The sequence below is a fragment of the Cyrtonyx montezumae genome, unplaced genomic scaffold, assembly GCF_038088225.1.
Source record: "Cyrtonyx montezumae isolate F1298 unplaced genomic scaffold, pur_monq_1.0 scaffold_18, whole genome shotgun sequence".
NCBI lineage: Eukaryota > Metazoa > Chordata > Aves > Galliformes > Odontophoridae > Cyrtonyx > Cyrtonyx montezumae.
Window position 1 is genome coordinate 3689557 of NW_027071914.1, and position 13778 is coordinate 3703334.

The following is a 13778-nucleotide window of genomic DNA, read 5'->3' on the forward strand; positions in this document are numbered from 1 at the left end:
GTTTCTGCTGGAGCCACACTGTCCCCAACAAAGCAATAGGCAGGGAGCATGAGTAAGCATCAAACCCCAGATACTTTCTCCTTTTCCCCTTCCTTGCAAGAATTGTGCTAGACTTTTTCTGGGTTTCTTTCTTCGTTTGTTTCTGTTTGGTTTTTTTACGAGTGAAAGTAAAGCCTACAGTAAAATGCACATATACCTTATGGACAAATAATGGTTTGAGTCTAGCTAGATGATAGCACTATTAACATGAAATAACCAGCTTTTGTCAGGGAAGAAATATAGCGCTTCACTTTCTTTGAACTTCTTGCATTCTTAGCATTCTTTCCATAGATATGGAAAGCTGCACTTAATAGCTGCCCTATTCACAGGAAAATGTGTAGCTGAAACGAATTTCTTTTTTTCTTGCTCCACTTTTTCATTGGAGGGATATGTAATAAATTAATCTGATTTGCATGCAGTTTGCATACACAAAGCCCTTGTCGTGAAATTGCAAACAATAGACTGTTCGTATCAGAACACATTGTTCAAGCAGCATAAAAAATAGCTTCTGAGATATAAGGCACATCATTGTCACACCCCTGCCCTGTAGTACTGATGCCGTGCCACAAGAAATCCGCACCTCCAAAAGCAACAAAGAAATAAACTCAGTGGCTTTGTTACTCTTCTTGTGCTGGAGTCTAAATAACATCCATAGTTTTGTGGTACATCCTAACAAGAGGACATTTCTGACTCCTAGATGAAACTCATGCAGAACTAATGAAAAACCTTCCCTGATGACACAAATATTATTCCTCCCATTCAGCATGCTGCCTGGAAACATACATCAGTTCAATCATGGACATAATTAGCTACTATCCGTGTAATACTGCCATGAAACTTTTGGCATTACAGGGTGGAGCAGATGCTCCGCAACTGGTGGCATGCAGGAGTAAAAGTGTATTATTAGTCCAGCTGGACGTACTGAGATCATAAATTACCTTTGCATAGTATTAAATGTGGGGATAAACCCTCCTGACATAGCATGTAATTACAGCAGAGCTTCTGAGTGCTCTTCACAGAAACCATCAGCACAGCAAGGATTGGCTCTGTTCACCTCTTGGAAATACACATGCAGTTTGATGATAACACCTACGTAGTGCCTGCTCACCTTCTGGAAACTGTCAGAGGAACAAAAGCAAGAAGAACAAATTTCATGGAGAACTGATAACCAGAAGGCAAGAGGAGCAATTTTTGTCTGGAAAAGATTAAACAGAAGCAGTAGTAACAGTTGAAGGCAGTTACCTAACCTAAGCATGCCTGATAGTTGAAGGATATTGCTGAAAAGCTTTGTCATGTGTTGTGTATTCCATCATGAAAGCACATTAAAAAACAAACAAATAGTAACAACAACAGCAAAGAAAACTAACATAAAGAGCAGAAAGCTTCTGTCATCCTAGGATTAGGCGGCTCCCTTCCTGTTGCCTTGTAGATATTTAACAGGAACAAAGACCTAGTTGGAATATTAAGAAGCTGCAGCAGACCTCCAGAGATCAAGTCCAATTCCCCCTACTAAAGCAGGTTCCCTGCAGTTGGTTGCAGAGTAATGTCCAGGGGGGTCTTGAGTATCTCCAGACAAGGAAACTTCACAGTCTCTGTTCCAGTGCTCTGTCAGCCACCTCCAGCTGAGCTCATCTTAAAAATCTGCTCAGGCTTACACTATTCAGCTGTGCTGTTGGCTGTGCCAGTAATAGCAACAAGCTAAAAAAAAAAAAGGGTTTTATTGTGTTTAAAAAATGGGATAAAAGAACAGAACAACTCTGGTTTGATTTTAGTGCTGTTAATTCAGATGAAAACAGTTGGATGGCTTCCTTGATTTGGGGGCATGTTAAGAGTATTTCAAACATCAGGCTGGAGACATGATGTAGTAAGCTGAAAAGTGGATGGCTATAAAATACTGGAGGAACATCAGAACAAGGAGGAATAAAAATAGTTGAAATGAAAATCTTAATAATATAAAATGGTTATGAAAATGCTCTGGTATAAACACCCACATCCTACAGATGCTTTATATAGAGGCCTATTAAGATTCTTGATCTCTCCATTCTTCTAGTTACTGCCAGTACACATGGAAAATGAAGTTTCTAATTTCAGTGTACCATTTACAACTCAATTTTGATAAGAACTTAGGAGGCAACATGTTCAATTTTTGCTCATATGAAATTCATTTCTGAGAGAATTCTGTTTCTAACCCTGTACAAAGAAAATATTCAGTGAGTAATGTCTTTAAGTGTCCTTGTAAAGGAGAAATCAGGGAAAACAATCCAGTAATTAATACCAAGTCCAGATATGCACAGTGCCCTCTGAACTGAAGAGCTTTGAGAGAGGTTCTGACACCCTCACACTGGTGCACTTTGCAGGGTGAGGGGCACCAGTCCGTATTCAGCTGACAGGGAGATGAGTCCTCCAGTTTCAGTTTAAACAGAGATGAATTGACATCCTTGGTACTTTGTGGGACTGCTCTGTGAGAGAAGATTATTTCATGAATTTTTGACAAAGGAACCATAAACAGCATTTTACCAACTAATTTATATAGGAAATGAGTAGCATGAAGATTAGAACTGAGGATTAACTGCTTCTAGAATTTGCATCACTGTCTGTCTTGCTTCTTAAAAAGCAACAGATAACCACGGATGGAATTTACGCTGGAAGTATGCACAGAACTAATTGCATAGACTACTGCAAAGAATGTTTTAGGATTTACAAGGAATCAAGACAAGGTGTGGAGTAAAGGATCCTAAGACAAAATACAAACAATTGTTTCTGAAGGGGTAGTCTGAAAATTAATTTGCACAGCATATCAGAAGACTGCATATTGTGCAATCCCACTCAAGAAAGATTTGTTGTGTAGATGAAAGCCCTTAAAACCAGGCTTACAACAGAAATAAGAAAAACTGAATTGTCTTTATGTCCAGGTACTCACAGCCATGAGGGATTCTAGCACATGACAAGAACCAGCTGGGATAGAGTTAACAGCAGTACCTCCACAACTGCAGCAGTACGGATTCTTGTAGTCAGCAACACTTAAAGCTCAGAAAGATAAAGGTTAGTTGTGGCAAACTGCATACTCCTGTTCAGACATCAGAGACCTTAAAGTATGAAGACTTTGGCAAAAGAATAACATAGTTCTGGGTCAACTCTCCTCAAGTTCAATTGGAAGGAGTTGTAAGAATTGCTGTGAAGTGCTATAAGCTGACAGTGTCATGAAGTGGCAGTACTACTGGGAAGTTTATTATTTTACTCACCTGTGAACATTTTCACATGAAGCAACAAAGAACCTATTGACTAAACTACTAAACAGTGAAGAATTTCATAATGTATCTCATCATGAGAAAAAAGTTAGTGCATTGTGATTCAGAACACATTTGGCAAACGGCCTGATGCTGGTTGCCAGCGAAATAAATTCTGGCAGCACTTTATTTTCATTTACAGATACCTGTGCTACACCTGTTGGTGTCATCTTGGAACAAGGAGTAGCATTTAATCTCCCATCGGTTATCACTATTGCAGTGCCAGATATTTCAGAGTTCTACAGTTAAATACAAATTCGAAGGCTTATTGAGGTAGAGATTTTCTTAAGATGGTCACACTTTACATCTTTTTCACTTTATAAGAATGCTGCAGTATTAGGTCTTTGGTAAGACAAGAATAAATGATATCTAAGGTATTAAAAAAAACTTTTTTAATACATTGTGCAACATTGTGTAGTTTTTTTTTTCTAATGCTTTTTATGAGATAATCAAAGAACTAAGAAGCTGTACTATAATTAGAAAACTAGGTGAACAGTCATCAGACATGTTTGCCTTGCTAATTGTTTACCAAGCACTGAAGGAGAGTTCCTTAGTCTGTATCATTTTAGATTTTTGATGCGTGCTTTAGAAGTCTCCCATTGTTTACAGAAAGCAACCATGGTTTGCAATAGCTATAACTATTTTTTTCCCTTTTGTAGAATGGTTTTGTAGGGCAGTGTGAACTAGCTTTCACTTGCCACTGATGAAGGAGGGTTCTGTCCACCAGCCCTGCAGTCAAGCACAAATATCAGGCACCTGCCCATTAAATTCTCACTTCATAATCCCCCCAAAACAGATAAACTGAACTATTTAGATTAATGTTAGCAATTATTAGGAGTATTTTTCTCAAGCCTGATTCATTTTGACTGACTCAAAGGAAGGAGTGAGTACTTGAACATTTGTGTAGACAGCTATCAGCATCTGAAATACACTAACCACCAGCATGAAGGGGTGATCAGTAGCAAAAAAAATCATGTGCAGCCAGAAGAGGAGTGTGTGCTAGCAGCTGCTTCAAAGTGAATATTAAACTTTGTGTTCGTAACATATGCAAAACCATTACCATTAATAAAGGAGATGTCAGTACAGACTGATCTTTGACTATTTTGCCTAATCCACAACAAACTCAGCCCTTAAAACAATTATAAAGCACAGAGTATACTGCCACCCAGATTAATTACATTTCCTGCATGTTGACAGTAACAAGAGATTTAGTTGATCTTACTGTTAACAGCTCTCCATTCCTCATGGCTATTGCAAACTTGCACTAATGGTGCTCCTCTGTCTTCAGAAGCCTCTTCTCCCAAGCTGTCCACAGTTATCTGGTTATCTGATCAATTTGGATTTGGCAGATGAGTGAGTCTCTTATTTGCATTACCCTGTGGCTTCATTTCACTTAGATCTAGCAGACTGCCTTTATTTTTTTAAGTATGTGAAGATGGTTGATCACAAAACATTTCTTCTGCTACATACGTGCAGTTGTAGGTGTGGACTGCTGGGCATTGCTGGACTCCAGGGTTTGCAGTTGATCCCATGACAAGGTGAACAACACTTTCTGTGTGAAACCTTGTTGCCCAGATTTCCGCTGTGAAGCCCCAAGTCTCTAACATGATTTGTGGCTCAAGTCTATAATGGAAACACAGAAAGTTGAAAACTAATACTAGAGCAAACTAGAGCTGAAGTGTTGCAGATGATCCTGTCGCAAATGCAGGACATAGAACCAGGAAACTGTGCAATAAGTCCAGGGAACGTGTTTCTACCAAGGTGTATGACAATGAAACTGCCCCAGTGATTCAGCAGCTAATCTTTGGTATACCACAACTACATCTAGGAACCTATTTCTCATTACCCAAGGCACACTGTGTGCCACTGAAGGCTTCTGTCTTTGCAGAAGTTTTGTTATGGCAGAGGGAGGAGAAGTAGTAACCTACCTTGACCACTTCAGGGCTGGCTGTGGTTTTGGTGAGACAGGAGCAACCTTTAACAGCTAACTTTATATTTACACCAGGAACAAGTAATTGAAGAATCAAGGAACACAGTGCCTACGTTGGTCAGTGAAGATAGCTGCATTTCAAACTGAGACACGATAAGAAACTAACGATCAATCAATTGATCAGGAATCATCACAGACCAAACTAATGAGAGTTGTTGAAGCCCAGATTATATTTTCAAGCAGCACTGATCAGTACATGTTTGTAATATAGCACATGATAGTATATATTGGTAATACAGTGTAGTTAAAAACAAGAAAGACAGAAACACTAAAGAAATACAGTACTGATGCTTTTCATTCCAAACCCCATGCAATTACCATACTGGCAGAATACATGAATTGGAACATTACCCCAGACAGACCAGTGCTGCTGCTCATACACAGTAGTTTCCTTGCAGGTGCTAGACTGATGTGCAGTAGCCCCAGGGACCTATCAGTGTGACCGGTTATCAAAGTAAACTCTCTCTGAAAAAAAAAAAAATAAAGGTTAAGAAGAGTAATTACATTTTTTGTCACAAAGATTTCTGCTTTTAGGAATAATAGTTCATGTGTCCCATGCAGACCTGTTTCCACTCATTCCTTGATGAGGTTCATCACCAGAGTTGGTGCACATCAAGCCAACTGGACGGTCATCAGAGAGCTAACTAACCCCTGCTCTTAGGGCACTCAGTAGAAAAAATACCTCTGCCAGTGAAGAATCGGCATCTTAGAAGTACTTCCTCATTACCTATAGGCCAAAAGTGGTATTTGTGTAATAGTACCTGGGAAGCAGTGAGGCACAAAGTCTTGTCCTCTTGGAACCACACATTAAACACGGCACAAAGTGACAAAGGAGCTGCTTCCTACTGTCTGCAGTACCATTCTCCTTGGTGCATTTTGTATTTTATTTTTCCCACACTTTTGCTCCATAAATCAACAATGGAACGTTTTCCATTTCAGCAGCAAATAAATCAATTTCCTCTCAGTTTTCTGAACCATGTACTTGGCAGGAGCTACTTTTTTGGGCAGTCTGTTGTATTTTTATGGGATCCCACAACACATTTCTCAGTTGTCACACGACAATTCTCTGTATAACAAATACTGCTGGCTGCTGACTTGCAGGGCATTCTAGGGCCCACCTACTGGGCAGGTACTGGTGGAAGGGCTGTAAAATTCAGAGGGTGGAGGCTATAGCTCAGGCCTCAGTACAGCCTGACTTCAGAAACTACAGTCATGGCAGAAGGGCACTGCCAGAAGGTCATTCTATTTTTTTATCTAAGCACTGTTAGCAAATGAGAACTCACCATACTGAGTGAGTTCAGTGAACAGTCGTAACAACAGAATAATAAACGAGAATGTAGAAAAGATTGCAGTCACATTCTGGCCAATGAGCATGTGAAAATACAGTCTGGTTTCTGAACTTTCAAATGATTGGCACCACTTAGCTCCGACAGAGCAACTGTAAGGATTATTTTTCTTTATGATAGTATTTTGCATAATAGCAGGCAATTGTATTCCTCAGGCATGCAAATTTGATTCTCCAGACATACACTGTCTTGCTCTCTGACCTAACTTGAATATTTCACTAGGTTTTCCTCAGGCTAACTGCACAAGTAAAACTATTAAGGAGGCTTTTAAAGATGTAAGAAGTATAGCACACACACATTCTTATATACAAACTCTTTATTAAAAATGCTTCTGAGGGGGTCTGTAACAAAACTATATCTATGTATAGTTAAAAAAAAATCAAGACAAAGCAGTAGCTATTATAGTGCATTAATATGTTTTCCATCATTCTGGAAGTCTGATCAGTGCACAGCTGAGTACAGGTTAATACCAGTAAAACGTGGCACCTACCTCTGTTGCAGGCTCTACAGTCTGAGATACTATTTTACATAAATATGAAACTTGATTCAATCACTGCTTTGAAAACAACTTCATTTATTTGAAATCTTGGTGGTGGTTACAGTAAAATATAAAAAAATAAGAATTATTCCTAATATTTACACAAAATTCAAAACAATTGCATGGACTTTGTTACAAAAAAGAAAGAAAATATATAGTACAGAGATGTTTTCCACAAAATTTGACCCTGTACTTAGAATTTAAAACACGAAGATCTGATTGCACCAGCAGAAGACAACTCCATTATATTTCGTTACGCTTTGTTTCAGTTTCAAAATGAACACTGTGTCCGTGATTATGTTAGCCTGCTTCACAGCCTCACTCCCCTTAGGGGTGAAACAGCATCAGAATTGAGGCAATGTATGCTCTAGTATTAGAAAAAAATTAAAGAGGATACTCGCTCTTCCCCTGCTAGTCATTACTCACTATGCAGTAGTTTTTTCTATAGATCCTCCAGAGTTTCAGAGTAGTTTTGTCTAAATAAGAACTTAGCATGTCTAGCACAGACAGCTTGTATCAGCAAGAGAGAAATTTACAGATACAGCCAAATATATATTAGTGCTTTAAAAGCATCATAGCAAAATTAGTACCATGACAGAAAGTTTAATCCCTAAGGTAAACAGAAAATTCTTTCAAGGACATCCACAGGGGGCCATGGTTGGCAGCAGTACAAACACAATCTCCAGCAGACTTCTTCACTATTCTTGCTGTTAGAATCCCTCCATTTTTATATGGAGCTGCCAAATATGGAGTGCTTGTGACTTGAGTAAGGGTAAAAGGCTTGGTGTTGTCAGAAGGTAGGATATGTAGGTCCTAGGGACAACAGACTAGCACTAATCATCCACCCACAGGTTACTCCCTCTCATAAATAGCTATACTTTGATGCCGTAGGATCTCTTATTTAAACCTCTGTCCCCTCCCTGGAAAACACAGTGTTATTTGTGCTGATACTACTATAAAAATGGGTGTTAAACTGGTTGAGCACTGAGTTGCTATATCCGAGGTGACTAGGAGGCATAGAATTGGACCACTCTCCCACACTATGACTGGGGACATTAGAGAGTGGAGAGTAGGAATTTAAGCCTGCCATATTCTGTCCCATTTTGTCAGTGGGGTCAGCATTAAGTCCCAATGGCACTGAGCGGCCCACTGAATTAGAGCCGTTAACATATGCAGTCATACTGGAAATGAAATTACTAAGGCATGGATTACTGGAAGATGGAGGCGGAGATCCTTTGTCAGGTGGATTGTCAGTCCCAGATGATGAATTTTCCAAAAGATCCTGATGCTCTACAGCTTTGGGGCTGCCAGTCAAGGTACTGTCCTCAGATTTGTCAGATGTAAGATGGGCAGAACTAGCCCCGATATCAGACTTCCTTTTCCTCTTCCTGCGAAAGTTGCCATTGTCAAACATCTTTTCACAGTTTGGGTCCAGAGTCCAGTAATTTCCTTTTCCTGTCAAGGATGAACGAACACATTTTTTTGTTTTAAAATATGCATGCAGTCAGCAAAGAACAGTTTTCTTTCTTTCTTTTCAATTTCATTTTCAAAGAAACACAAATTTGCATGAGCTACAAATACATGTATTTTGTAAACACACAGAAAGCAAAGTCTGCTGAATTCTGAAAAAAGAATAAAGTTTTCCCCCTATGTCCTGTAGCCCTGACTCTACACACAGCTAGAACTACATGTGAAGCCACAAGGAGGACTTCTTAGTTTTGCTTTTTGTTTTTCTTGGTGGGGGAATGAGGTTTTCACTTGATACCTGGTCCTCTCATGAGTAATCAAATCTCATAATGGGCTGCTCCTTCAGATTCAGTGGGGTAGGATACTTTACCAGTGCAACAGAACCAGATTTTTGTCTCTGTCTGGCAACATAATTGAATGGTTTTTATATGTTACAAAAGGTTCTCAACAGCTATTGACAGAAGAAAAAAAAAAAAAAGAAGAATCTGATGACATTTTTTCAGCCAGTGGGTTGGAAACAGCCAAAGCATGGCAAGCAAAACACTTCTTGAAACAAAGCAAAAGCAGCCTGCTTTCCTCATGATAATTATTGTTGATTCCCTAAAGCCACTGGACTTCTCTGACTAGTCTGAATTTTCTTTATCCTCTTTCCATGAATCCTCGGTTAATTTTGGTATGAGTCATATGCATAACACCAAATGATTTCTGTATATGGCTGCTCTATGGAGATTTGATAAACCATATTGATTGAGAACTCAGCTATCCATGTTTGCATTCTAGTACAGCCCCATGAAAATAGAAGATACTATGTGTATGCCCATAATCTAGGCTATTGCGTCTCTTCACAATGCACTTTACATTGTGAACCATAATAAAATAAAATAATAAAAAAGATCCGGGTTTTTTAGATTAATTGTGTTTAAATAGAGAAAAGAAAGATGGGGGAAATGTACCTGGATCATCTTCATCTCTAGGCACCTTCTTGAAACAATCATTGAGAGACAAGTTGTGTCGAATTGAGTTCTGCCAGCCAGCTTTGCTCTTGTTGTAAAATGGGAAGTTGTCAGCCACATACTGGTAGATCTGACTGAGAGTCAACCTTTTTTCTGGTGCTCCATGGATAGCCATGGCAATAAGTGCAGAGTAGGAGTAAGGTGGTCTAACCAACTTCATAAGCTCTTCTTGGGATGGAAGAGGAAGCCAGCCAAGATCAGTTCCTCCCAAGCCATGCATATTAGGCAGAAGCTGCCTTTGCATCCCGTAAGACTGAGGAATGAAGGGACTGGCATTGGATCCTGGGAGATACGGTGGTGGAGTAATGGAAGGTCCGTTTAACCACAGGTAAGGATTGGGTGTGCTGTTGTAGTCCGTTGTCTCAAAGGTGCTCGGTCGCTGTGGACTAGGAATATTCTGCGGATGGAAGAAGTTCTCATAGTAGATATTCATTTCTGGAGGTTCTTGACCAATATTTGGAAATTGTGGGCTGCAGCGTGGTGGAGAATGCGTTTGTGGATCAAAGGAGCTCATGCTCTAACACAGGCAGCTGGTAAGTTATGACACACCTGTGCTAGTGCTCCTTTCCTGAGACAGGTGCATCACCTGTGCCCTTCCCTACTTACTTATGCACCTGTAAGTGTTTGGGCTTGGACTGCAGGCTCCACCCCATGGCCCTGAGTGGCTGCAGATTAGGATGATATCCCGTTTGGAATGCTGGCAGTCCCAGCCAGTCATTGATGTCATGTCAACTAAACGTGAAAGTTACAACTGTTTATCTTCTTAAATGAATGAAGGAATTTTCCACTACTGTGATGCACATAAAGAAAGCCTAAGGTGCCTTGAAATTATAACCCCTAATCAGACATCCACCTCTTTCTACCTTTTACAATGAAGATTTAGCATGTAGTTTTTGTTTCTTTTAAAATAAAAGGAGTTTTGTTCTCTTGGTGGTAGCACTTCAGAATGTAAAAGCCATTGTCATTTGTCGATGAAACAGTGGGCATGCTTTAAAATTAAAAAAAGAAAAGGTCAGACCTCCTTTTCCTTCTGTAACTTTAATTGCAACTTCCTTGTACTTCCCCCTAGGCAATCACAGTACCAGAGGCAAACTCTGCAACTGGGTACTCATGTGAGTAGTCTTATTGATGTAAATGGATTAATCTTATGAGAAGAAAAAACAATCAAGCTTAATAATCAAACCTTTCATTAGAGCTTAAATGGGTGAACTGAAATGGGAATTTATTTATTTATTTGCTGCTTCCTCTTTGCTGCAGGACTGGTACGAAGAAGTCACAAAACCACTTAGCAGAATTTCCAAACAGAAAAGATATAGTGTTCAGCTAGCTTTTCTCAGCTAATTTCCTACTTCATTTGTAGCCATGCAGACAGAAGTAGGTTCCTAAAACATTAGTAAGTGAAGAGTGAAAAAAGCAGTCCTTTTATGACTTGGCAAAATACTTATAGCTTTGCATGGGACCCAGCATTCAGAAATAAGAAAGAGCAGAGCTGCAACCTCACCAACATCTGCTTCAGAATGAGGGCAGCTCTTTGACTGTACAACTGCACAGAATTCTCCATGTAGAGAAAAGCATCCCTGCAGCTCTCTTCAGAGAACAGAAGTGATATTTGTATTTTTTTCTGAATCTAAGTGTACATACATATATTTGAAACATGACTCAGCCTCAATGATCTGTGCAATTAAAGAAATTAATGGCACATTCTTCATTTCTCTGAACGTTTAGTGCTGCAGCACAAGATTCCACCAAGACTCCCTTCTCCCCATGACACTGTTGTCATGTTCATATTGTTACTTTGAAAGGTATGAAAAATATCAGTAGAAATACAACTGAAATATTTAGTACAGGATGTACAGCCAATTTTCATGCTCAGAAATGCCTCTACAGCTGTTAATTAATACACACACTGCACATAAAATCATATGCACTACAGGTATGAACAAACTGATATTAATGTGTGAATGTTAAGTAGGTTATGCGTATACACATTAAAGAAACAAAAGCTTAGTGGAGCATAGTGGGAATGGTTTATTTCTTATGTGTCAACCACTGAACAAAAAGTGTGGCTAAGACAAAAAAGAAATAATGAGTCATTTTTCAGGAAATACCAGTGCAAGCACCTCTTTGCTCAAAGCTATTGAAAGCAGCTTTCTCTCTGTAAGAATCTCAGTTACACACATGCGAAAGGCTGAGCAACACAGCATACAGCTTCATAATTAACATACAACATATAGGCATCTTGCAAAATTTTATCTGGAGTCCTGAAAGTACTGTTATTATAAATATTGCTACTTAAACATAAACAAACAAACAAAAAACCCACACAGCATTTACAGAGGAGTCAGTGGAACAACATTTTCAAGAAAAACTCAAATGAGCAAAAGCAGGAATCGGTTATAAGTAAGCTAAGACCCAGAAAGCAGTGTGAAAGAAAATGTAATAAAAGTTGTCTTCTGAAGAAATTATTTTTTCGCCACCTCACTTTCTAAAGAAGGAAAAAGGAAAATAAAAGGAAAAGGAAAAAGAACTTCATAATTCGTTATTGCTTACGGTTTGTATCAGGAAGTAAAAGTTCAGCTCACTCTAACATGGATTTTGAGGAACATCATCCAAATTCTTATTATCCAAGATGTTCTACATCCTTTACTTACACTTTAAGTACAGTGAACTGGGAGCTGGGTGAATACTTTGAAAATACAGTGGGTTTAACAAAACAAAAAATACGATTTCTGCATCCAGAGCCCGATGAATGCTGGAAAACTTCATCTGCAAATTAATCATTACAAAGTTTTGATGCTGTGCATTTTAGCAAGGTCAGCCCTTAACTGTGCTCTGCCAATGCCTGAGAATCTGCTACTACCAGAACTACTTGATGTGATATTTGAGCAAAGTATAGCACTACTTTTTAGAGCAATGAAATACAAAGACAGTTGTTAAGGTTCTGCCTACGTAGCTCTAGAAGTGCAAAGGTCTGATCCCTCCCCAGCAAGTGCATGCTGGCACAGCTTCTAGCACAGATGTGATTTGATCAGCAACATTTTTCTTCCAACTGACTGTGCCTGATTTACTCAAAGAAATATAAACAACACCTGTAAAAATGGTACTTTGTCAGGACTATGGGCACACCTTACTGCCCAGGAATCACTGCAGTATAGCACTTCAGGTGCAGATGTTCACATGCAGGCAAAAGGCAGCACGGGAAGAGTAAATTTTGCTCAAGCTGTGATTGCTCTGAGCAGGGCTTGTCGGAAGTGGAGTTAATTGAGCATAGCCAGGAGCACTGCCCTGGGGTCCTCACCACTGGGACTGCTGTTCTTGGCAGGGCTAGGACAGCAAGGCAGCGATTTCAGAAGTAAGGAGAATGAAATAGCGAGTATTTCCATGTAATGGAAATTACTTCCATGTAATGAAACTGGGATCAGTCCTAAGAGAACATGCTTAGGGCTGAAAAACTCAAAAAAGAAAATGGAAGTTGATGTTGGAGTCATAATTTAGTGATCATTACTTCCAGAGATCACAATCCATTGGATTTGGTGAGGTTTTTGTAGGCAAGATACGTCATGTTTGTAATATTTTATTTAATAACTTCTTACTACACTACAGTGCAGCCCAGCGTGCACATGACCATCAATCATCACTTCTGATCATTCTGTTCTCAAATCTTCTGTTAAAAGATTTTCTCTGCTGGACTTCTCCGAAACACATGATTGAGGCCAAGCCTCTGCAGAACTCCTCTGCTCTCCATAGGTTTTTAAGTCAGATCCTACGTATCCATTCTAACTGCCCCAAAAGGTTAAAAATTTTGGAGTAGTGACTTCATCCTGGCAAAATTTGTAATATGCTGTGTACCACTTCTTCCCCCTATAGCCAGTGTAAAGCAGTCTGTGACATGTACTGTAGCTCATTTTCCAAAAATTGTTTAGACTTGATCCAGATTATTGTACATACTGCCAGATAATCCTCTAGTGCACTGATGTATTTTTAATTAATATGAAACTTTAGGCTGTACTGTTAACATAGTGTAAAGCCCCAATTCTGGTGTAGTATCACACCTTAATGAAGAAAAGTTCATGTAAACTATTAATGTGGTCACAAAGA

The 13778-nt window shown here is 39.2% G+C and overlaps 1 protein-coding gene across 1 annotated transcript; it reads right to left on the reverse strand.

Moving 5' to 3' along the window:
• Positions 1 to 6980: 6980 nt before the first annotated feature.
• Positions 6981 to 11235, reverse strand: FOXI1 (forkhead box I1). Its single transcript, XM_065734473.1, has 2 exons — positions 9621 to 11235; positions 6981 to 8655 (listed from the first exon to the last, which is right to left on the reverse strand). Exons 1-2 carry the CDS (start codon positions 10192 to 10194, stop codon positions 8102 to 8104), a joined length of 1128 nt encoding a protein of 375 aa, XP_065590545.1. The 5' UTR covers positions 10195 to 11235; the 3' UTR covers positions 6981 to 8101.
• Positions 11236 to 13778: the final 2543 nt, after the last annotated feature.

Bases quoted from the DNA above. Each gene is read 5' to 3' on its own strand.
- FOXI1 (XM_065734473.1), bottom strand. From the start codon at position 10,194: ATGAGCTCCTTTGATCCACAAACGCATTCTCCACCACGCTGCAGCCCA. The intron at 8,656-9,620 runs GTACATTTCCCC...CATCCTTGACAG, and splicing joins TAGAGATGAAGATGATCCAG to GAAAAGGAAATTACTGGACT.